We start from the raw sequence: 23,081 nt of genomic DNA on the forward strand, positions 1-23,081 counted from the left end.
CGTAGCCTTCCTCCAAATCCAAGATGGACACTCCCTTCACCAGCTTGGCCCAAGGAGACAGAGTTTGTTCCAAGTCCCACAGGCATGAGAAAAAGATCCCATAAACAATGGGATCCAGAGAGATCTGGAGCCACGGCTGCACCTCAAGATGTCTTTGCCTTGCTGGATCCAGAGTCTCCCCCTCCATCAGGTCCCTCCACTTCCAAAGAGATCATATCCCCACCATGGGATATGCCTGTGACACTGGGTCCCTCACCCTTTGCTTCTATGCTCTACACTCTCCCGTTGGCTCTGATAGTACTGTCATTGGAATCAGAGTCTGCCTTTTCCTCTTCTGATGAGTCAGAACTGGGGGAAGAACCACCCTTACCATACTACTCCTGTGCATGATCACGGAGACCAGCATGTCCATGCAACAACTGCTTCCTCATCTATTCCAAAGCCACTGGTATCCCATCCTATGGGGACCCCCCACAATCTCAGGTGGATCCAGCCTGTTGGTCATATTGAGTACCATCACCTGCTTTCCCCCTTGAAGGGTCATTCCAGCAGGGACATGGATGTTATGGTGGAAGACGAACTTTCTAGCCCAGTCCCAGCGGTTCCACCGGAACTAGCAAGATTCCCTTCTTTTTAATCAAATGGAGCAGTTGCTATATCATCCCCTCCCCACCTGATGACTTCAGACAATTCCAGGAGCTTTTGCGGAGAGCTGCAGGGTGCTCTTGGTCAGTGGCGAACATCAACACTGCCTCTATTGCTTGGGAGAAGCCCACGTTGCATCCAGGGGCAGTATCTGCCAGTCCTTCCCTAGCCATACCTGAGAAGGCTGAGCTGTTCTCCGGAAGCACATTATGGAAGTCACCATGAGGCCTCCCTCGGACCCAAGCTGGCCAGGGGATCCCCTCTGTACATCGGCCTGAAACAGCCAGGAGCACGCCTCCTGCTACTGAATCTGGATCTGGTATCAGTGGACTATGGACCCCATGCCAGGACCTAGTTGGGAGGTTAGGAAGCATGCCCATAAACGTGGCTTTAAATCGTCCTTGAAACTGAAGAAAGGGGATGCTCCTTCCATGAGTTCGAGTCATGGAGAGGGAACGCGCTCTAAAGCACATAAACACAAGACAAAGTCTCACAAGCAATGGGATCCGGCGATCCCGCATACCAGACTGCAGGTACTGTAGACATCAGCATCCCATAAAGTGCGGAACCCATCCACTCTGGGGAAGTCCACTGTTCTGCCACTGGTGCTGTGTAAGGAGAGGGCACCCTTAACACCAGGGAGATCAGGAAAAGCACTTGAATACCAAGACATCTTCAAAGAACCAAGATCGCTACGCTTGCTGGGAACCTGCACCTCTTGGGAGACTATTTCTCCCACTCATGACGTCACCATTACGAGACCCCTTACCTCCTGTTCCGATGGTTTCCACACCTCTGATGGAACCGGAGTCCGCTTTTTCATCCTTGGAAAAGTCAGACAATGGGCAAGGACCATCCATCCCCTACCACCAGTACAGGTACTCCAGAAGACCATCTACATCGTGTCAATATCTTCCATATCCACCACGGGGCCAGCCACAACATCCTTCAGATCCAGCATACTGGCCCTGTTGGGGGCCCTAGTCCCAATACTCCCCCTCACCCCCCAAACCCGTCTGGTCCCCAAGGGAAATTTCACCTGCCTCCCCATTAAGGGTGCCTTCGAATAGATGATCAGAGCCAATGCTGGAAGAGGAGCCTCTTAGCACAGTTCCAACGGTGCCACGGAACTGGAGAGATTTTCTTCTTCCTCACCAGATGAGGCAGTAACCTCAGCGTCCCCTTCGCCTCCAGATGACTTCAGAAAATTCCAGGACTTCCTCTGTAGAGTGGCAGGGGAGCTTCACATCCCCATAGAGGAAATCCAGGTTACACAACATAAACACCTGGATACCATTCATTCATCTGCAGCAGCTTCAGCTGCTTTGCCAATCAATGATGCCATCCTCAAGCCAGCTAGGACAGTATGGCATACATTGGCCACAGGCACGCCTATCCCCAAAGCGGGGTTCCAGCTAAAGGGTCTGAGTGCCCCCCCAGTTCAGTTGTAGTCCAGCAACACCCACTTTCCACACCATGCAACAAGAGCGCAAGAAGTTGGACCTTTCAGGCTGCAAGGTCTCTTCCTTGGCCAGCCTTCAATTCAGGATTTCAAAACCATTAGGCTTTACTAGCTAAATATGATTTCCTGTATTATAGCAAACTGGAGTAATTTACTGGAAAACTTGCACAGCAAGACCGAGCTCACTTCCAGGTGATCATGGAGGAAGGAAAACTGGTGGCAAGAACAACACTTCAGTCAACGGTGGACATGGTGGATACATTTTCCAGGTCTATGGCTTTGGGCATAGCCATGTGGAGGGAGTCATTGCTCCACTCCCTTGGTTTCCCTAGGGAGGTACAGAACACCATCAAAGATCTCCATTTTGATGAATCTTATCTTTTTAATCAGAAAATGTATGATTCACTTCAGACCCTCAAGGATTCCAGAGTTACCCTACATTTGCTGGATATTTATACACCTGCCCTGAAGAATAGGTTCCGCTGCCCACACAATGCTACAAGTCCTCCCAGTTTTTCCATCAGAGACCTTGTGAGCCTCCACAGAAGCAGTAGAAGACAGAGATCCTGACCCCAGGACCACCTTCACAGCCTTCCTCCGTACAGGTGCAACCCCTAGCTAAAAGATATTTCTGGAATATTCTCAAAAGCCAGCAACCATGCCTACCACCATGCGACCACCCTTCCGCCTTTCCTTTTCCCTCAAGCTTAAATGCAATAACAATGGACAAATGGGTGCTAAATGTCATCCACCATGGGTATGTGATTGAGTTCATCACACTACCTCATCTGCAGCCCCCCCGATCACTCCTCAGGGATCACACTTATGACAGCAACTTCACCCAAGAGGTGAGCTCCTTATAGCAGTGAAGAGTGATAGAGTGTGTTCCTGTGGAATATCAGGGCAAAAAGTTCTAGTCAGCTTACTTCCTGATATCCAAGAACAATGGTGGATGGAGACCAATTCTGGATCTGCAGTTTCACAAGTCCAAGTTTCTTATGGTCACACTAACAGCGGTCATCCCATTCTAGAAAAAGGCATGTGGTTGTCTCTTGATATGCAAGATGCCTTCACATTGATGTCCATTTGGCGCATAGACCGTTCCTGAGGTTCATGGTCGGCTCGCCCCATTTCCATTAGTGCTCTTCCATTTGGACTCTCTACCATTCCCAGAGTCTTCACCAAGGTCTTCACTGAGGTTTTTCCATTCTGTGCACTGAATAAGGCAGTGTCTTGTGGGAAAAAAACATGCACGATGATGTAATTAAAGACTGTATCTTAATGCACGTACCTGGGGAGAGGGGATGAATTAAGGTTGCACAGGCGACCAGAATTGTGGCATTTCACAGCTTTTATCTGCTTGACTTTGCAACCTTAATGTTTTTTTAGGTTTTTGTGTGCATATTTGATTTGTATAGAGAAAATATATTATTTTAGTGTTGGCTGCCAGATAGTAATTGTAGAGTTTGCAGCTTTCTTCTTCAATACTAACAAGTTATATGAAAATAAGAGTTTCACATCTGCTTATTTACATTGCACATTTCAGTCTGCTGTGAGAGAGGAGTCCTAAGGGAATAATAGCATTTTGATCACATAATTAAAGGCTGTATCAAAATGCATATGCACAAGGAAGCAGACTTAAAGCTCCACAGAAACTTTAACTTTGCTATTGCCTGACTTTTGAGCATTTAATTCTGAAACCTTCAAGTTTCATAGGGTTGTTTTGATGGAATACATAATCACAGATATTATGGAGAGACGGCAGTCGCTCTATAGTTAACGCTGCCATTGAGTTTATATTTTACATGTGGTCCTTTCACTTCTGAGGATAACAAAGCACTTGCAAACTGTATGTGCAGTGCCATTGAAATGCAGCGATGTCTGAGATGATGAGGTTGGGAGGATAGTAAAGGAGAGGTGACTGATCACACTGAACTGAAGGTTTCACACTCTCACTCCTACCATGTAGTGGTGACTAAAAAGTGGGACTAGAAAACTGGTTGTGTGCCCAGTGCAGTCAATAGTAAAGTTCCCATTGCTTCAGTGGTGCAGGATCCAGCCCTAAGAGAAAGGGAAATCCATATGCACAAGAGAAAATCATGTGTGTTTTCCTTTTTGTGGAATACAAATTCTGTATATAAAATAGGATTGAATGGGAAGCATTTGTAATATAGAGTATAAATGTTTTCTCTTTTTTCAGGACAGTGGTGATTACCCTCTTACCATGCCTGGGCCACAATGGAAAAAATTTCGATCAAACTTTTGTGAGTTCATTGGAGTGCTGATTCGACAGTGTCAGTATAGCATCATTTATGATGAATATATGATGGATACAGTGATCTCTCTTCTGACTGGTTTGTCGGATTCCCAGGTCCGAGCTTTCAGGCATACCAGTACTCTTGCTGGTAAGTAAGCACAAAGGGGGGAATTTTCCATATACTTATTGGCCTAAGTCTCTCCCCACTGAATTCAAAAGACGTTTTACCATTGACTTAAATGGAAACAGAATAAGACCTACACGAAGTGCTTTTGGAAATTGCACTCAAATTCTAAATATCACACATATTTTAATTGTACTAAAGTTCAGTTTTCCTAATTAAACACATGTACATTAAACTATAATATAAAAAGTAGGAATTATTCAGAAGTATGTTTAAATATTAATAGACAATTGAGTTGTTTTCTGTTTCATATTTTTCAATGCAGTGGCTTATATTTATACAGCCTAATGTATAGCTTTCCAATTCTCATGGCGTCTTTGATGTTTTAAAACATCATTTTTATTGAATGAATGTATTGTTTGAGAAAAATCCTTGACTGTCAGTCCGAAAACTGAAATGCTCTGCTTACCTCCCAGCCATATACAGTACAGGCAGTAGTAGTGCAAACTGTTACTGATGGTTCCCCGCAATGTGCCACGAACCGGTCCAGAAAGCTCACTTCGTGTCTCTGAAGGTTGCCACTTACAGTGAAGGCAGCTTTCTGACATAGACTCTTGTCCACAAAGGACTGAACTGAGATGAAGTCATTTCACGCACACCATTGACCAACATTCAGTTCTTCTTCGAGTGATGGTCCATATTGTATTAAGAACATAAGAACTGCCATAGTGGGTCAGACCAAAGATCCATCTAGCCCAGTATCCTGTCTTCCAACAGTGGCCAATGCCAGATGCCTCAGAGGGAATGAACAGAACAGGTAATCAAGTGATCCATCCCCTGTTACCCATTCCCAGCTTCTGGCAAACAGAGGCTAGGGACACCATCCCTGCCCATCCTGGACCTATCCTCCATGAACTTCCCTAGTTCTTTTTTGAACTCTGTTATAGTCTTGGCCTTCACAACATCCTCTGGCAAGGCGTTCCACAGGTTGACTGTGTGTTGTGCGAAAAAATACTTCCTTTAAAACTGCTGCCTGTTAATTTCATTTGGTGCCGTAGTTCTTATGTTATGAGAAGGAGTAAATAACACTTCCTTATTTCCTTTCTCCAAACCAGTCATGATTTTATAGACCTGTATCATATCCCCCTTTAGTCATCTCTTTTCCATGCTGAAAAGTCCCAGTCTTATTAATCGCTCCTCATATGGAAGCCGTTCCATACCCCTAATAATTTTTGTTGCCCTTTTCTGAACCTTTTCCAATATATCTTTTTTGAGATGGGGCAACCACATCTGCACGCAGTATTCAAGATGTAGGCATACCATGGAGTTATATAGAGGAAATATTATGTTTTCTGTCGTCTTATCTATCCCTTTCTTAATGATTCCCAGTGTTCTGTTAGCTTTTTTGACTGCTGCTGCACATTGAGTGGATGTTTTCAAAGAACTATCCACAATGACTGTAAGATCTTTTTCTTGAGGGGTAAGAGCTAATTTAGACCCCATCATTTTATATGTTTAGTTGGGATTATGTTTTCCAATATGCATTACTTTGCATTTATCAACATTGAATTCATCTGCCATTTTGTTGCTCAGTCACCCAGTTTTGTGAGATTCCTTTGTAACTCTTCGCAGTCTGCTTTGGACTTAACTAACGTGTAGTTTTGTATCATCTGCAAATTTGCCGCTTCAGTGTTCACCCCTTTTTCCAGATAATTTATGAATATGTTGATCTGTACTGGTCCCAGTACAGACCCCTAGGGGACACCACTATTTACTTCTCTCCATCCTGAAAACTGACCATTTATTCCTACTCTGTTTCCTATCTTTTAACCAGTTACTGGTCCATGAGAGGACCTTCCCTCTTATCCTATGACTGCTTACTTTGCTTAAGAGCCTTTGGTGAGGGACCTTGTCAAAGGCTTTCTGAAAATCTAAGTACACTATATCCACTGGATCACTCTTGTCCACATGGTTGTTGACCCCCTCAAAAGACTCTAGTAGATTAGTGAGGCATGATTTCCCTTTACAAAAAAACATGTTGACTCTTCCTCAATAAATCATGTTCATCTATGTGTCTGATGATTCTGTTCTTTACTATAGTTTCAACCAGTTTGCCCAGTACTAAAGGTAGGCTTACTGGCCTGTAATTGCTGGGATCGCCTCTGGCGCCTTTTTAAAAAATTGGTGTCACATTAGCTATCCTCCAGTCATCTGGTACAGAAGCTGATTTAAATGATAGGTTACACATCACACTGAGTAGTTCTTCAGTTTCACATTTGAGTACCTTCAGAACTCTTCGGTGAATACCATCTGGTCCTGGTGACTTATTAATGTTAAGTTTATCAATTTTGCTCCAAAACCACCTATAATGACACCTCAATCTGGGAAAGTTCCTCAGAATTCATTTAGTTTCTCCTCAATGGCCTTATCATCCTTGAGTGCTTCTTTAGTATCTTGATTGTCCAGTGTCCCCATTGGTTGTTTAGCAGGCTTCCTGCTTCTGATGTACGTAAATTTTTTTTTTTTGCTGTTACTTGTGGAATCCACTGAGGGTTATATGCATGCACCACGCATCCAGAGCTGGAGGTTTTGAAAGTAGTAGCATCTCTTGGTCCAAGCATGTGCCCTTGCTCCACCTCATGGTTTCGTCCGAGGTGATAAAGGCCGGGGTGGACCGACCACCCCTCAGTTCCTTCTCACTGCTTCCCTTCCTCTCTCCCTTCCTTCCCCCGGGACTATGGCCAGGATTCCATACTTCAAAAGCTGTGTTTCCTGCCCATGTTCCTTCTCTATGAGTGAAGAACACCAGCGGTTCCTCTACTGCCGGGGCAAGGCACACATGGTGGCACTTTGCACCATCTGTAAGTCCTTCCTGCCCAGGATGAGGGAAGCCAGTGAGCTCTGCCTTTGCAAATATCTAATGGAGGAAGCAATGAGGCCCTGGGTGCACTAGGATCCAGGCCCAGGAAACCCCCCTGTACAGCAGCCACCACTGGCAGTGAGCACCCCTCTGAGCACCACACATGCCTTGGAACCAGCGGTACTGAAGACTAAGAACAAGTCCCGACATGAGAGCAGAAGACAGTCTCATGGGCATAAGAGCAGGTCCCCGCAGTGGACTGCTCCCAAGCACAGTGTTTCCTCCCTGAGCTGATCCACGTTGGGTGAGACGTTGCTCACAGAACCGGCTGGAGTGGATTCCCCAGATGGAAGGTAAGGCCAGGCGCATATGGGATCCGATGGGGATCACACCACACAAACAACCAGAACACTCACCGGTACATGCACCACCCACTATGCTGGTGCCCACATGCCTGCCATACAGGCTGGCCCACCAGACACCCGCCAGGCCCCTTCAGCATCTCCACTGGGGCTCCATGGACCCCTGGCCACTCAGAGACCTTCTTGACAATGGAGGAGTTAATCCTCCCATCCCTGCAATCTCTCCAGCTCTCTGTTCACCTGCAACATTCCTACTCCTAAGGATGAGCCCCTTCTGCTGCTGACAGAGAAGCCCGTCTCTCTGACTCATCACAGCACTCTGGTATGAACAGTCTTTTGAATCTGAGGAATTCTCAGAGCTGGACCAGTCATTTTCCTTGATGTTGCACCAGAGTCTTGGATATATGACCCAGACTTTCCTCCCCTCTGGCATATGACCCTACAAAAGGGGCCTGGTACTGTGTCCCATGGACCCCTCTTTTTGGCTGTACTGGGGACCCTGGGATCCTTGCCACAGACACCATGTACTATCTCAGGCTGCTAGCTCCACCGGTCCCGCCTGGCGTATCCGCGTCACCAGATGAGGTGATCATCCCTTTCCTGCTCTCTCTGCCGGATCATCACTGACAATACAGGACTTGTTGCAGAGAGTAGCGGCAGACCTGGGAACCCCATTGGAGGACATTCAGGACCCACAACATTGACTCCTGGGCATCCTCCAACCCCACGGTGGCCATCCTGGAACTGGTGTGGGCCGTGTGGCACACACCAGCCACGTGTGCCCCCACACTTATGTGGGTGAAGAGGAGATACTTTGTGCCAGCTAAGGGGGCAGATTTCTTGTTCCCCACCCATTCCCCAGCTCCCTCGTTGTCCAAGTGGATACAGAAGTCCACTCCTTCAGACAAAACAGCTAAGAGGCTGAATCTGCTGGGCAAGAAAGTCTGTTCTTCTGCGGGCCTACAATTTCACATTGCCAATTTCCAGGTTCTTCTAGCCAAGTATGACTAATAACTACAATAGGCTAGCAGAGTTCAAGGACAAGATCCCTCTGGAACACCAGGAGCAATTCCAGGCACTGATAGACAGAGGGAGGTTGGTCCTCCAGGCAGCAGTACTTTGATGCGTGCGGGACTGGGTGGGCAAAAAACCAGACTGTGGTCATTTGCAGGAAAACGCTAAGTCTCTCGTCAGTTTGTCATAAATAGAATTTCAGCAATGTAAAGCAAAAAAAAAATTTTTTTTTTAAATAAAGGTTTTAATACTTACATTTAAGTGAGGGCTAGAAAGAGATTTCATGTCTATTATAACAGGAGTTAAAGTATTTTTTTACATGGTTTAAGCATGAGTTGTTTTATTCTTTTAGTGGTAAATATTATGTCGATTTCTATTTTTTTTATATATATATATATATATATATATATATATATATATATAATATATTAACTGATGGTGTTGGGTTTTTTTTAGTATCATGGGGGAATCTCTTTTCCAGGATTTGCAAGATCTTAAGGTTTTTGTGGGTGGTAACAGGATAAAAATGCAAGAAAAAATGCGGGAGTGGGTATTTTGGGGTGGGACGGGAGCGGGATTAAAAAAATAGTCCCGTGCAGCGCTTTACTTCAGCTCTCTTGAACAGAGTTGTTATTCATATTCATTTTCCCTAGTGTGTCAGGATCAACACAGACAGTTTTCAATGGAGAAAGGAAAGTTATTTCCAGTAACTGGACTTCTCCAAGTATATTGATTCTGTAGAGCCACACTCACTTACTCACTTGCTCTCCTTCCCCAGCTGGGAATTTTAATGTTACTCTGAATATTTGGGAAGGAACAATGAGGGTTGTTTCTTATATACTCTCAGTTCTAATGTTTGGATCAGTGAGGGGGATGGGTGTGACCTTGATGGGAACTGTTTTCCAGATGGTTCTGTATCCATGTGTCAAGGGTTGCTCACGTCCCATGAGTGTGAATCTGCAGAGGCAATATGCTTGAGCTTCAGTTACAGGTGAGTAACGTTCCTTTATCTTCCACTCTTTACAGCTATGAAGCTTATGACTGCTCTTGTGAATGTTGCCTTAAACCTGAGTATTCACCAGGATAATACACAGAGGCAGTATGAAGCTGAGAGAAACAAAATGATTGGTAAGAGAGCTAATGAAAGATTGGAGCTGCTGCTTCAAAAAAGGAAAGAGGTAAGTCAAAGAACCAAAGCTATTTTCCTAGTTATATCATTCACTGTTCTGAAAACCTGTAAAAGAATATCTAATTCACAAGTTATTTCCTGAAAAAAATGTAGCCTTTTATAGTATTTATAATTTTGAAAATATGAGTGTGTTTTTTGTTCATAGTGCAAATTTTCAAATTAGTGTATAGTCAGCCTCTTGTCTACAAAGGGGAGCAAATCAATCAAGTACACCAAACAGATTTTTGAAATTTAAATTATTCATGCTTTTTTATGCTGTACTTGGGGAGAGAGTTTGGTTTTGTGGTTCAAGCACAATATTAGGAAGCAAGAGAGGAGTTCTGTCAAAGAATTTCTCTGTGGCCTCGAGCATATTACTTAGGGCTACATCATCAAGTGTTGGGTTTACACACACAGCTAAGATTGTAAGCAATTGCTCTTCTGCACATATAGAATGATGGCTATTTTCTAAGATTAATGTACGTGATGAGGAAGGCAGAAAATTAGTCCAGAATTGTGCATAGCATGCAGATTTTCGCTAAACATAGAAAAATGAGATTTTGAAGCGGATTCTGTGCTCCATCCAACTGTATTGTCTGCTTCTCCCTTCCCCCAGCACAACTGTAGCTCAGAGAGTGACATTACTTCTTTTTGCACTTTGAAAGAACACCAAACTAAGGGGATATTAAAGTCACTTGGTAAATGCCAGTCTGGTACTAGGTGAGAAAAAAAACATTACAGGGATGACGTAATTATCCAATAATCGAGTATTAGATCCCAGGAAATTCAGAGTTAAGTTTGCACTTAAAAGAAATCAAAATATGATAAGTACAGAAGTGCACAGATAAGTCACCCAAACAACTTTAACTGTACCCTGTAGTGATGCCATGCAAAAATTATATGATTATGATAAAGGCATTTTAGTGTTTGTTGTCTTAGATTAGATAAAATTGATTTAAAAAAATAGTTTTAAAATAATTTCCCCCTCATGATATCACTACAGTGCAGAGTTAAGGTTGATTGGGTGCCTTAACTGTGCATATATTTTGGATTTTTTGAAGTGTAATCTTTAAGCTGAATTTTATTAATTTATAATGCTTGGGTTTGGGATATATATAGCTTCCCTGTGATGTTTTTACCCCTTTTCATAGATTTGAAGATCATAAGGTTCTATTGTGATCATCTAGTCTGAGCTCCTGTATAACATGGGCTATAGAAATTCTCCAAAATAATTCCTACAGCATATCTCAGAAAAACATCCAATCTTGATTTAAAAATTGTCTGTGATGGAGAATCACCACTAACCTTGCAAAATTCAGTAGTTAATTACTCTCACTATTAAAAATTTACTCCTTATTTCCTGTCTAATTTTGTCTAACTTCAACTTCCAGCCATTGGATGATGTTATACCTTCCTCTGGTAGACTGAAGAGCCCATTATTAAATATCTGTTCCCCCCTGTAATCAAGTCACCCCTTAAACTTCTCTTTGTTAAATTAAATAGATTGAGCTCTTTACGTCTATCACTATAAAGAATTTTTTCAAATCCTTTAATCATTCTTGTGGCTCTTCTCTTGAATTGTGGACACCAGAACTGGACACCGTATTCCAGCACTGATCACACCAGTGCGAAAATAGAGACAAAATAACGTGTCTACTACTACTTGAGATTCCCCTGTTTATCCATCCAAGGATTACATTAGCTTTTTTGGCCACAGAGTCTCACTGGGAGCTTTTATTCAGGTGATTATCCACTACAACCCTTATATCTTTTTCAGAGTCGCTGTGTTCCATGATACAGTCCCCCATTGTGTAAGTATATGTAGTTGGGATTATTTTTTCCAGTGTGCATAACATTTATAAGTGCAAAGAAGAATTTCATGTGCCATTTTATTGCCCAGTCACCCAGTTTTGTGAGATCCTTCTGTAACTCTTCACAGTCAGCTTTGGACTTTACTATCTTAAATAATTATGTATCATCTGCAAACTTGTCTTTGCACTGTTCACTTCCTTTTTCCAGATCCTTTATGAATATGTTGAACAGCAAAGGTCCCATTACAGATCGTTGGGAAACCTGGCTATTTATATTTCTCCATTGAGAAAACTGACCATTTATTTCTACCCTATTTTTCCTATCTTTTAGCCAGTTACTGATCCACGAGAGGAACTTCCCTCTTATACCTTGACTACCTAGTTTTCTTAAGTGCCTATAGCTCTGTCAAAGGCTTTCTGAAAATCCAAGTACACTGTATCCCCTGGATCACCCTTATCCACATTTTTGTTGACACCCTCAATGAACTCTAATAGATTGGTGATGCATCTTTTCCCTATACAAAAGTGGTGTTGACTCTTCCCCAACAAATCGTGTTTGTCTGTGTGTCTGATAATTCTGTTTACTATAGTTTCTACCATTTTGCTTGGTACTGAAATTACGTTCATCAGCCTATAATTGCCAGTATCCCCTTTGGAGCCCTTTAAACAAAATTAGTGTTACATTAGTTCCCTTCCAGGTATCTGGTATGGAGGCTTGTTTCAGTGATAGGTTGCATACTACAGTTAATAGCTCTGCAATTTTTATATTTGAGTTCCTTCAGAACTTGTGGGTGAATACCATCTGGTCCTGGTGACTTATTACTGTTTAATTTATCAATTTGTTCTAAAATCTCTTCTACTGACACATCAGTATGGGACTGTACTTCCGATTTGTTGCCCAAAAAGAAGCTGTTTCTGCTTCTCTCTCTCTCTTTATCTTCTTGCCAGCTTGTCAGTTCTCACCGATGTCCTGGCCTATTCATTTAACCCCTCTATCCTTTTCTAAATCCAGGGTCCTCTAATATTTAGTATCCTCCTTTTTGGTCCTAGGCTTTAGCCTTGGAAGCGTAAGCTGTTCTTAATCTGACTGGAGCCAAGTAGGGTGTATTTCCCTGTAAACAGATTCCAAGGACTCTTATCTGTATCATAATTTTACGTTTCCTTCTTAGTTCCTTTAATACAGTAGCTCTCAACTGTTCCAGACTACTGTACCCCTTTCAGGAATCTGATTTGTCTTGCATACGCTCAAGTTTCACCTCACTTAAAAACTACTTGCTTACAGAATCAGATATAAAAATACAAAAGTGTCGCAGCGCACTGTTACTGAAAAATTGCTTACTTTCTCATTTTTACTATATAATTATAAAATAAATCAATTGGAATATAAATATTATACTTACATTTCAGTGTACAGTATATAGAGCAGTATAAAGTCTGTATGAAATTTTAGTTTGTACTGACTTCTCTAGTTCTTTTTAATGCAGCCTGTTGTAAGACTAGGCAAATCTCTAGATGAGTTAATGTACTCCCTGGAAGACCTCTGCATACCCCCAGGGATATGTGTACCCCTGGTTGAGAACCACTGTTTTAACAACCCCTTTTAATCTAATTCCATATCAAACAATCCATGTTAAACAATTACATAGAAGGGCACACTGTACTTCTTACAAATAATACAGATATTTCCCAGTTCATCAGACTGTTATTTAGATCATTCTGGGCAAAGAAAAGACTGACACAGATGTTAAATTTCTCAAAGGAACCATTTTAAAATTAAATGTAATTCATAAATTCATTAATGGGTTTACTTGTAAATTCAGAGAAAATTTATTCTGGACTCAAGTTTATGGGGAAACTCAACTTAGCCTTAACTATGGAACTGCAACTCCTGCCTCCATAATAGGTATACAAGAAACAGGTAACATTTTACCACTTCCACAGGAATGCATGACAAACCTGTCAAAAAGATGATGGCCACGTGAGATGCATGACACTTGGCAGGCCTATGAGGTACTAGTGTTCATTGGTGAAGAGAATAGGGATCTGTACAGGGTTTGTATGGACCACAAACCCTACTATCTGTATTTCTAATAGTTACTATTACCATTATTATTACCTATCTCTTCCTAATAACTGGGATCCCCACCTACACAAGAGGATACTGTGACATCATCTGGACTGAGGGTCCCAACTATAGGATCGTTTCCCTCTGCTCCAGCTTGATGTTCTTTTTCCTTGAGACTTTCATCCTCCTCAACAGCACAGAGGCAGTCAAAGTGAGGGTGAGATTGCTCTGCTGTGGCCCTGAAAGTCTCCTCTATATATACCTCTCCAGTTCAGCCACTCAGGTCTCAAGAGTCTGTACTTGGTCTCTGAGGGGAATGAGCCAGGAACACAAAAGGCAATAAGAAGAGGCTCTTTAAATGCATTAGGAGCAAAAGAAAGACGAAGGAAAGTATAGGTCCTCTACTTAGCAGGGAAGGAAAGCTAATTATTGATGTCATCAAGAAAGTCAAAGTGTTTAATGCCTATTTTGTTTCAGTCTTCACTAAAGAGGCTAACGGTGACTAGATACTCAACACAATTAATATTAACAACAAGGGGGAAAATAGGGAAAGAACAGGGTAAAGAATATTTAGATAAGTTAGATGTATTCAAGTTGGTAGGGCCTGATGACATTCATCCTAGGGTACTTAAGAAACTAGCTAAAGCAATCTTGGAACTATTAGTAATTATCTTTGAGAACTCCTGGAGGATGGGTGAGGTCTCAGAAGAATGGAGATGGGTAAGCATAGTACCTTTCTTTAAAAAGGAGAACAAAGGAATAAAGAGATCAGTCAGCCTAACTTTGATATCTGGAAAGATACTGGAACAAACTATTAATCAGTTTGTAAGCACCTAGAGAATAATAGGGTTATAAGGAATAGCCAGCATGGATTTGTCAAGAACAAATCGTGTCAAACTAACCTAATTTCCTTCTTTGACGGGGTTACTGGGGGGGGGGGGGAAATAGATGTGATATATCTTGATTTTATTTCAGAGTAGCAGCCATGTTAGTCTGTATCCGCAAAAAGAAAAGGAGTACTTGTGGCACCTTAGAGACTAACAAATTTATTTGAGCTCAGATAAATTTGTTAGTCTCTAAGGTGCCACAAGTTCTCCTTTTCTTTTATCTTGATTTTAGTAATGCTTTGGGCACAATCCCACATGACATCCTCATAAGCAAACTAGGTCTAGATGAAATTGCTATTAGGTGTGTGCAAAATTGATTGAAATACTGTGCTCAAAGAGTAAGTATCAATGGTTCACTGTCAGACTGGGTGGGCATATCTAGTGGAGTCTCACAGGGGTCAGTCCTTGGTCCAGTACTATTCAATATTTTCATTAATGTTTGGATAATGGAGTGGAGAGTATGCTTATAAAATTTGCAGATGGCACCAATCTGGGAGGGATTGCAAGGACTTCGGAGTACAGGATTAGTATTCAAACTAACCTTGACAAATTGAAGAATTGGTCTTAATTTAGCAAGATGAAATACAGTAGAGACAAAAGCAAAATGCTACATTTAAGAAGAAAAAAATTAAATGCACAAATACAAAATTGGAAATAACTCTTTAGGTAGCAGTACTGCTGAAAAGGATCTGGGTTCCATTGGATCATAAATTGAATATGAGTGAACATTGTGATGTAACTGCAGAACAGGAATGTTGCATGTAAGATATAGGAGTAATTGTCCTGCTCTACTTGGTAGTGGTGAGGCCTCAGCTAGAGTACTGTGCCCAGTAAGGATAGATGTGGATGGAATGGAGAGAATCCAGAAGACAGCAACAAAAATAAAAGATTTAGAAAACTTGACCTATGAGGAAAGATTAAAAAAACTGTTTGTTTAATCCTGAGAAAAGAAGACGAGGGGAGGGAGGAGCCTGTCTTCAAATGTATTAAGTTCTGTTAGAAAGAGAACAGTGATCAGTTATTCTCCATGTCACTGAAAGTAGGGCAAAAACTAATAGGTTGGCTCTGCAGCAAGGGTGATTTATGTTAGATATTAAGAAAAATCTTTCTAACTCTAAGGATAGTTAAGCACTGGAATAGGCGCCCAAGGCAGGACATTTTAAAAAAAACAGGTTGGACAAATACCTGTCAGGGATGGTCTAGGTCAGGAGTTCTTAACCTTCATTGCACCGTGACCCCCTTCCAACAACAAATTTACTACATGACCGTGGGGGAGGGCCACAGCCCAAGCCCCACTGCCCTGGATGGGGGTGGAGCTTAGGCTTCAGCTTCAGCTCTGGGTCCCAGCGAAGTCTAATAGTGGCTGTGGTGACCCCATTAAAATGGGGTTGCGATCCACTTTGGGGTCCCGATCCACAGTTTGAGAACCGCTGGTCTAGGTTTATTTGGTGCTGCCACAGCACAGGGGTTTGGAATTAATTCCAGCCCTACATTTCTGTGATTCTATGAATTGGCATGTCAGACCTTTTAAAGCTTTTTGGGCTGTCTGCTGAGTAAGGAAGACAACACTGCACTGGTTTGCACTTGATCCATATTTGTAAGGTTTTCTTTGCAACCAAAAGGACTGGAAACCTAAGCCAAAATTTTTAAGCCTCGGTGCCTAAAATTGAGCACTTCAGTCTATATTTAGGAACCTAAATAAAAGTGTCCTGATATCAAGACACCCAGCGTCTTCAGCCCAAATTTACTTCAGAGGTGCTCAGCACCTCTGAAAACTGGGCCACTTTAATTTGGGTCTAACTTTAGGCAACCAGGTTTTTAAATGTATGAATATATAGATTCTGGATTACATTTGTGCAACATTGGGTAGATTCTCTATCAAATTCCATGGACTTGAAAACTTAGAATACACAAGGCTCTGAAAATATCTCTGCTGAATAGCCCCCTTCTCTCTTGATGCATCTGCACCAATGAGATGGTCATGAGCTCCTGTTAACCCTTACTGCTGTGTTTTGTCCCTGCCAGGCTTGTTGGCTTCTCTCTCTTGTCCCTCTACTTGCTCCCTTGTGATCCGCTAGCCAGAATTTTCAAAGGAGGTATTTAGTGAACAGGCATGAGGTGGCTAAAGGGTCAGCCAGTGACCACATGAATGTCTGTTCACAAGGACATTGTGCTTTAAAGATTCCTGAGAGGAGCCAGAGGTAGTAGGGCACACCAGCATGCCCAAATGATTGACAGATATTCAAAACATGGATGCCAGTTTGGCAGGCTACTTAGGGATATGTTGCTGTGCCCATACCTGCCAGTGTAGCATGTGCTGATAGATCATTAAGATGCAGATTCACCTGCACATAGAAAATCACCTGCTACAGAGTTGGACATGCTACCAACAAGCCTGACAGCGTTGCCTTATCTGTTTTGGTGATGGTCCCAAAAGATAGCAAGGAGAAGGTTCAGTTCCTCACTGAGAAATGTTGGTGCAGGAACCAAGGCTTCTAGAGATTTGCTCTGTAAGATGAACACTGATCAGAAAAAAATAATTGACCGCGTCAGTGCTATGGATGGGCCCTGGAGGATTATGAGGAGATCAGGGATGACAGAGGGACTTACATGTACATTCCATATGACCATAAAGAGTTGTGAATGGTGAAGGGCTATCTAGCTAAGTTGAGGAAGAACAGCAGATAACTCAATAGGTGGTCTAGACCATCATAACAAAGTCATGCAGGAGATTGCTGGTCTGGACACATTAGCAGTGAGCAGCTAGGTATTTTTTAATGCATCACTGACTGGTTTTGTGACCAAAACAAAAAGATTAGAGGCTTTTCTGATGTCCTGTTGGTGTCCCAGTGTCTGTGTTTGCCAGTTCATTCCTTATTGACCAAGTGATCTTTATTGCTCCTTTGGTTTTCATGTGTTGGCAGTTTCTGCCAGTCCACAACTTGCTATCTTACTAGATCCTTTAGCTAGCTGAGGCGTCTGATGGATGGAGATTCTTACCTGGCCAACACTTCGTCTGGGGGAATTACCTGGGGGTGGAGACTGATCTGGTAATTTATAAGTAGATTCTGTATTTCCTCCTGGATATGAGAGAGGAACATCCAGAACTGGGCCAAGAGAGATGGCAGACACAAGGGAGATGCTTTCTTTTACTCATGCCAGTGTCATGGCTGATGGTGCGGAAGCCCTGACAATGGAAAATAATATACAAATCTCAAATTTCATCAACGGTTGGCTCAGAACATAGTCTCTCATCAGCCCTTAACCATGTTGAGATGGCAGAGACCAACATGTGGGCTCATGGGGGCATCCCACCTCAGGCTATCCCGCCTCTGTGACTCAGCATCAACAGCACTAGTTGTGAAAGGGGCCAGTGCCCTGCTGTGCTTCCACTTGCTACTGCTGCTCAGCACAGTGGCCAGCTATTGTGGGTCCTTTCTCAGCTAATCTCAGAGCCACTGTGGAAAACACTGAGAAAAAAAGGAGGAGTGAACCTCCATTCTGTCCCGTGACCTACCCCATTGAATCTTGTACATTGCAGCTCATTTTCCCATTTGAACAGAATGTCTGTGTATTGCTTTGTGCTCTTTTTCTGTACTCACAAGAACAGCCATACTATCTAGCTCTGTATCCTGTCTTCCAACAGTGGCCAATGCCAGGTGCCCCAGAGGGAATGAACAGAACAGGTAATCATCAAGTGATCCATCCCCTGTTGCCCATTCCCAGCTTCAGGCAAACAGAGGCTAGGGACACCATCTCTGCCCATCCTGGTTAGTAGCTATTGATGGACCTATCCTCCATGAACTTATCTAGTTCTTTTTTGAACCCTGTTATAGTCTTGGTCTTCACAACATCCTCTGGCAAGGAGTTCCACAGGTTGACTGTGCGGTGTGCGAAAAAATATTTTTTTGTTTTGTTTTAAACTTGCTGCCCTGTTAATTTCATTTGGTGCCCCCTAGTTCTTATGTTATGAGAAGGAGTAAATAACACTTCCTTATTTACTTTTTCCAAACCAGTCATGATTTTATAGACCTCTGTCATATCCCCCCTTAGTTGTCTCTTTTCCACGCTGAAAAGTCCCAGTTTTATTAATCTCTCCTCATATGGAAGCCATTCCATACCCCTAATAATTTTTGTTGCCCTTTCCTGAACCTTTTCCAATTCCAACATATCTTTTTTGAGATGGGGCAACCACATCTGCACACAGTATTCAAGATGTGGGCATACCATGGATTTATATAGAGGAAATATTATGTTTTCTGTCTTCTTATCTATCCCTTTCTTAATGATTCCCAGTGTTCTGTTAGCTTTTTTGACTGCTGCTGCACATTGAGTGGATGTTTTCAAAGAACTATCCACAATGACTGTAAGATCTTTTTCTTGAGGGGTAAGAGCTAATTTAGACCCCATCATTTTATATGTTTAGTTGGGATTATGTTTTCCAATATGCATTACTTTGCATTTATCAACATTGAATTCATCTGCCATTTTGTTGCTCAGTCACCCAGTTTTGTGAGATTCCTTTGTAACTCTTTGCAATCTGCTTTGGACTTAACTATCATGAGTAGTCTTGTATCATCTGCAAATTTTGCCACTTCAGTGTTCACCCCTTTTTCCAGATAATTTATGAATATGTTGATCTGTACTGGTCCCAGCACAGACCCCTAGGGGACACCACTATTTACCTCTCTCCATTCTGAGAATTGACCATTTATTCCTACCCTATGTTACTGCCTCCCCCATATTATTTATAAACTTCAATCTTGTATCCTTAACTTTTCTTTGATACTGTCATGGGGTCCACTTACCGTTGATGGTGCCTCCTCTTGGGGATTAGCTCTGTCAGGTGTCGCCTTCCTCTGGTGGTGTCCCTACCTATTGTCCTTTCTCACTCCCAGGCCCATCTCCCTCTGGGAACCACAGCCTCCTCTTCATGACTCAGCGTTCCTTCCAGGTCACTATGTAGTTCCCCCTTGCGTGCCCCACAAAGTATTTCCAAAACAAATTTTCCCAGCCAGTCCACTGTCCTTTGCCTGGTCTATGCCATGTGCTCAGGGGCTGTTAAGGGAACCAGGGCCCGCCTTCTACCCTGGCTTCCAGCTCAGGGGCCCTCCAGTCAGCAGCTAAGGCCTGCATTGTCCTACCTTTCTGCTTTCCCCCTGAGCCTTTTCTACCTTCCTGGTTCCCCCCTGGTTTGCCAGCCTCCCAATTCCCTTCTCCAAGGGAGTTACTGCAGCCTACTTCCTACAGCCCCCTTCTGCTTTCAGAGCTTTATACTGTTCCTGTCTAGATAAGCCTCCCTATTTCATCAATTCCCTGTCCCCTGGCTCCTCTTTCAGGTGCAGCCTGGACAGTTAGATAGGCCCAATAACCCCTTCCAATCTTGTGTGGGGTGAACACTCCATCACAAATACTTACCTCATTTCTGCGTAAATTAACAGTTAATTTCAGAATTCCTCCTTGGGTTCCAATTCTTCCTCAGAGTGGACAGGGCTCTGTGCTCATCTTTATCCTCATTGTCCTTCTCTTCTTCTGCCTCATCTAGGTTGACTCCAGCCATATGTTTCTGTTCATGTGGCTGACTGTCTGGGTCTTGTGCCTCAGCTGCTGCTTCTTTAGTATAGGATATGAGGTCAGCAAAGGCAGTGCTGATTGAAAACTAGCACAGCCTATGCCTTTGCGGATTCATGTGCTTAATCGTCTAATTTGTGTGTCTAAATTGGCTTGAGTTCGAAAATACTGTGTTGCCTATCCTTGAAGCCATGCCCACAATCCTGTCCTTTTGTGTATACTCATCCTTTTGTACAGGGGCTGTATGTGCCCAACTATCCCTTTTGCACTTATCCCTTGCTTGCACTGTGGAATAAAACGTGCCTATGGGGATTTGTGTGCGCATTTTTTTGAAAATTTAGCCCTTAACTCCTGTGTACCTCAGTTTTTCCATGTATAAGGTGGTGTATAATGATTTCTCTCCTCTCAGGGAAGTAGGGCTGCCAACCCTCCAGGATTGTCCTGGAGCCTCCAGGAATTAAATATTAATCTTTAATTAAAGATTATGTCATGTGATGAAACCTCCGGGAATACGTCCAACCAAAATTGGCAACCCTAAAGTGTGAGGCTTAACTATTCATTTGTACAAATTACATTGAGATCTTCACATGGAAGGTAGTATAGAAATGCTAAGAATTATAAATGAAATCACTTGTTGAAATTATCTGGTCTGCGCTATGCAGGCGGTCAGACTAAATTATGATAATGTTCCCTTCTGGCCTTCGTATGTTGAATCTATGAAAAAAATGTTAATTATTATATATATATCTGTGCAATCTGTACTGGCAATCCTATATTGTGGCTTTGTACTGAAGATATGAAATATTTTCATTCCTGCACTTTGTAGTGTTATACTTTGATATTAAGAAATGCTGTGAATGATAAAAACGAAGAGTTAATGCCCTTTTTGATGGAACAGTTATGATTTTGTGTGGTAAAGGCAGTTATGCCTTGAAAAAGGATTATGTAAAACAGGCACCTTCTTTCTCAGCAGATCTGTTCTTTTTGTGTAATCTGGGTCATATTTACTTAATTTAGTGACAAAAGTAAGATTTTACTGTTTTTTCTTGTTAGGCCTGGTCTACATACAATTTTTGTATTGGTGTAATTCTATCAATTGAGGGATACTTTTTTAGTTGTGGTTATACAGGAGCAATCCAGAGTGGATGCAGTTATACTGGTATAAATGTGCTTATACAAATGTAGCTTATTCCTCTTTCCATATGGGAATAAGATGTAGTGACATAAACATATTTATACCATTATAACTGTATTGACATTTGGGAGAGGAGGAGATATGCCACTTTATCTATAGTTTTGTATGTTGAGAAGCCCTAAGTCATGCAAAGCCAACACAGCTGAAACTGAGTGAGCTGGATTTTATTCACTTTTGCACATGATCAGTAGAATTACTTACTAATTTCCAGTTAGTTACACCTGTAAATCCCAGTTGGAAACACCAGAGTTATACAGGTGTAATTGGAAGACATAATTTGTCAGTAGATCTAATAGTAGTAATGGTGACATGCAAGATATCAATAATTCATTTGAACTCTTCCCTGGGATGAGTTTTCAGAACAGGAACTCAGAAAAGCAATTCTTTTACTTGTAAAATCAGCATATTTGATACAGAAATCAATGAGGGAGAATAAACATGAATCCCCATTATGCCATTTTTTAAAGAGTCTGTTTTTACAGTAGATCTTCACATTAGGGCACAAGGCTGGGTGTCAGGGGACTAGCCCCAACTCTAAGCACCTAGGTGCCAATTCTAGAAAGTTTCCCTATTCAGTAAAGCAATTAAGTATATACCTAACATTAAGCATGTGCATTGAACTCAGTGGCAGTTAAGCACATACTTAAAGTCAAGCAGATGCTTTAATGCTTTCCTGAATTGGGGCCACAAGTTTGAAAAATTTATTCTTTTAAATTCATAATTAGGCCTTGTAAGTTTTTAAGGCCCGGCTTGACAAAGCCCTGTCTGGGATGATTTAGTTGGTGTTGGTCCTGCTTTGAGCAGGGGATTGGACTAGATGACCTCCTGAGGTCTCTTCCAATCCTAATATTCTGTCATTCTATGATTTCCAGAGATGCTGAGCACCTGCAGATCCATTTACTTAAATGAAGATTGAAGGTGGGCAGCAGAATTGGGCACTTAATCTCTCCTTGCCTCAATTTTCTTTGCAAAAAAGGGGGCTAATACTTAGTCAAAGGGTTGCTTCTCAGTCTAAATTCATTAATGTTTGTAGAATGTGTTAACTTCCTTCCATGAAGGCACTATATATGTATAAAATGTTTTTATTTATACCTATTGGGAAGAAGAGAAATGCAAATTATAATACCTTTGAATGAAGCATACTTCTCAAATCAAGTAGTATAATGTTTCAGGATGCTAATACTATAAATTATCAGGATGCCAGTCTGAAATATTAGTGATCTTTTATTTCTTTTTTGCAGCTGCAAGAAAACCAAGATGAAATCGAAAATATGATGAACTCTATTTTTAAGGGCATATTTGTTCATAGATACCGGTAAGAGAATGAGCATTGTAGAGGGCCTTATTTGCTGAATTCAATAAAAATTTATGTTGATTTTCTTGTGGTGTAACATTCTAGGTCCCCCTGAAACAAAACTAAAACCATTATAATCTTTGAAGTTAAGAAAGAGAATTTAGGTGTCTCCCTTTTTTACCCAAATAAATAAGATACCCAGACAACCTTAATTTGGTCCTAAGTAACACCATAGGGGAGAAAAAATGAAAAAAGTGAATCCACTGTTAAAAAGCCGTTTCAGCTAAGGTGGGACCACAAAGACTGAAATGCCATAATAATAATAATAAGCATATGGTTATTTCATGTTGTACAGAGCAAAAAAGT

The 23,081-nt window shown here is 42.0% G+C and overlaps 1 protein-coding gene across 5 annotated transcripts in view; it reads left to right on the forward strand.

The window, feature by feature from the left end:
• The window catches only part of STAG1 (STAG1 cohesin complex component), a 373,810-nt gene that overhangs the window by 152,685 nt on the left and 198,044 nt on the right, over window positions 1-23,081 (forward strand). For all 5 annotated transcript variants that reach the window (XM_077825490.1, XM_077825488.1, XM_077825489.1 and 2 more), the window contains 3 exons: window positions 4,308-4,512; window positions 9,751-9,902; window positions 22,663-22,736. In XM_077825490.1, coding sequence (XP_077681616.1) covers window positions 4,308-4,512; window positions 9,751-9,902; window positions 22,663-22,736 — 431 coding nt within the window. The remainder of the gene's footprint in view (window positions 1-4,307; window positions 4,513-9,750; window positions 9,903-22,662; window positions 22,737-23,081) is intronic.

The sequence above is a fragment of the Eretmochelys imbricata genome, chromosome 9, assembly GCF_965152235.1.
Source record: "Eretmochelys imbricata isolate rEreImb1 chromosome 9, rEreImb1.hap1, whole genome shotgun sequence".
NCBI classification, from domain to species: domain Eukaryota; kingdom Metazoa; phylum Chordata; order Testudines; family Cheloniidae; genus Eretmochelys; species Eretmochelys imbricata.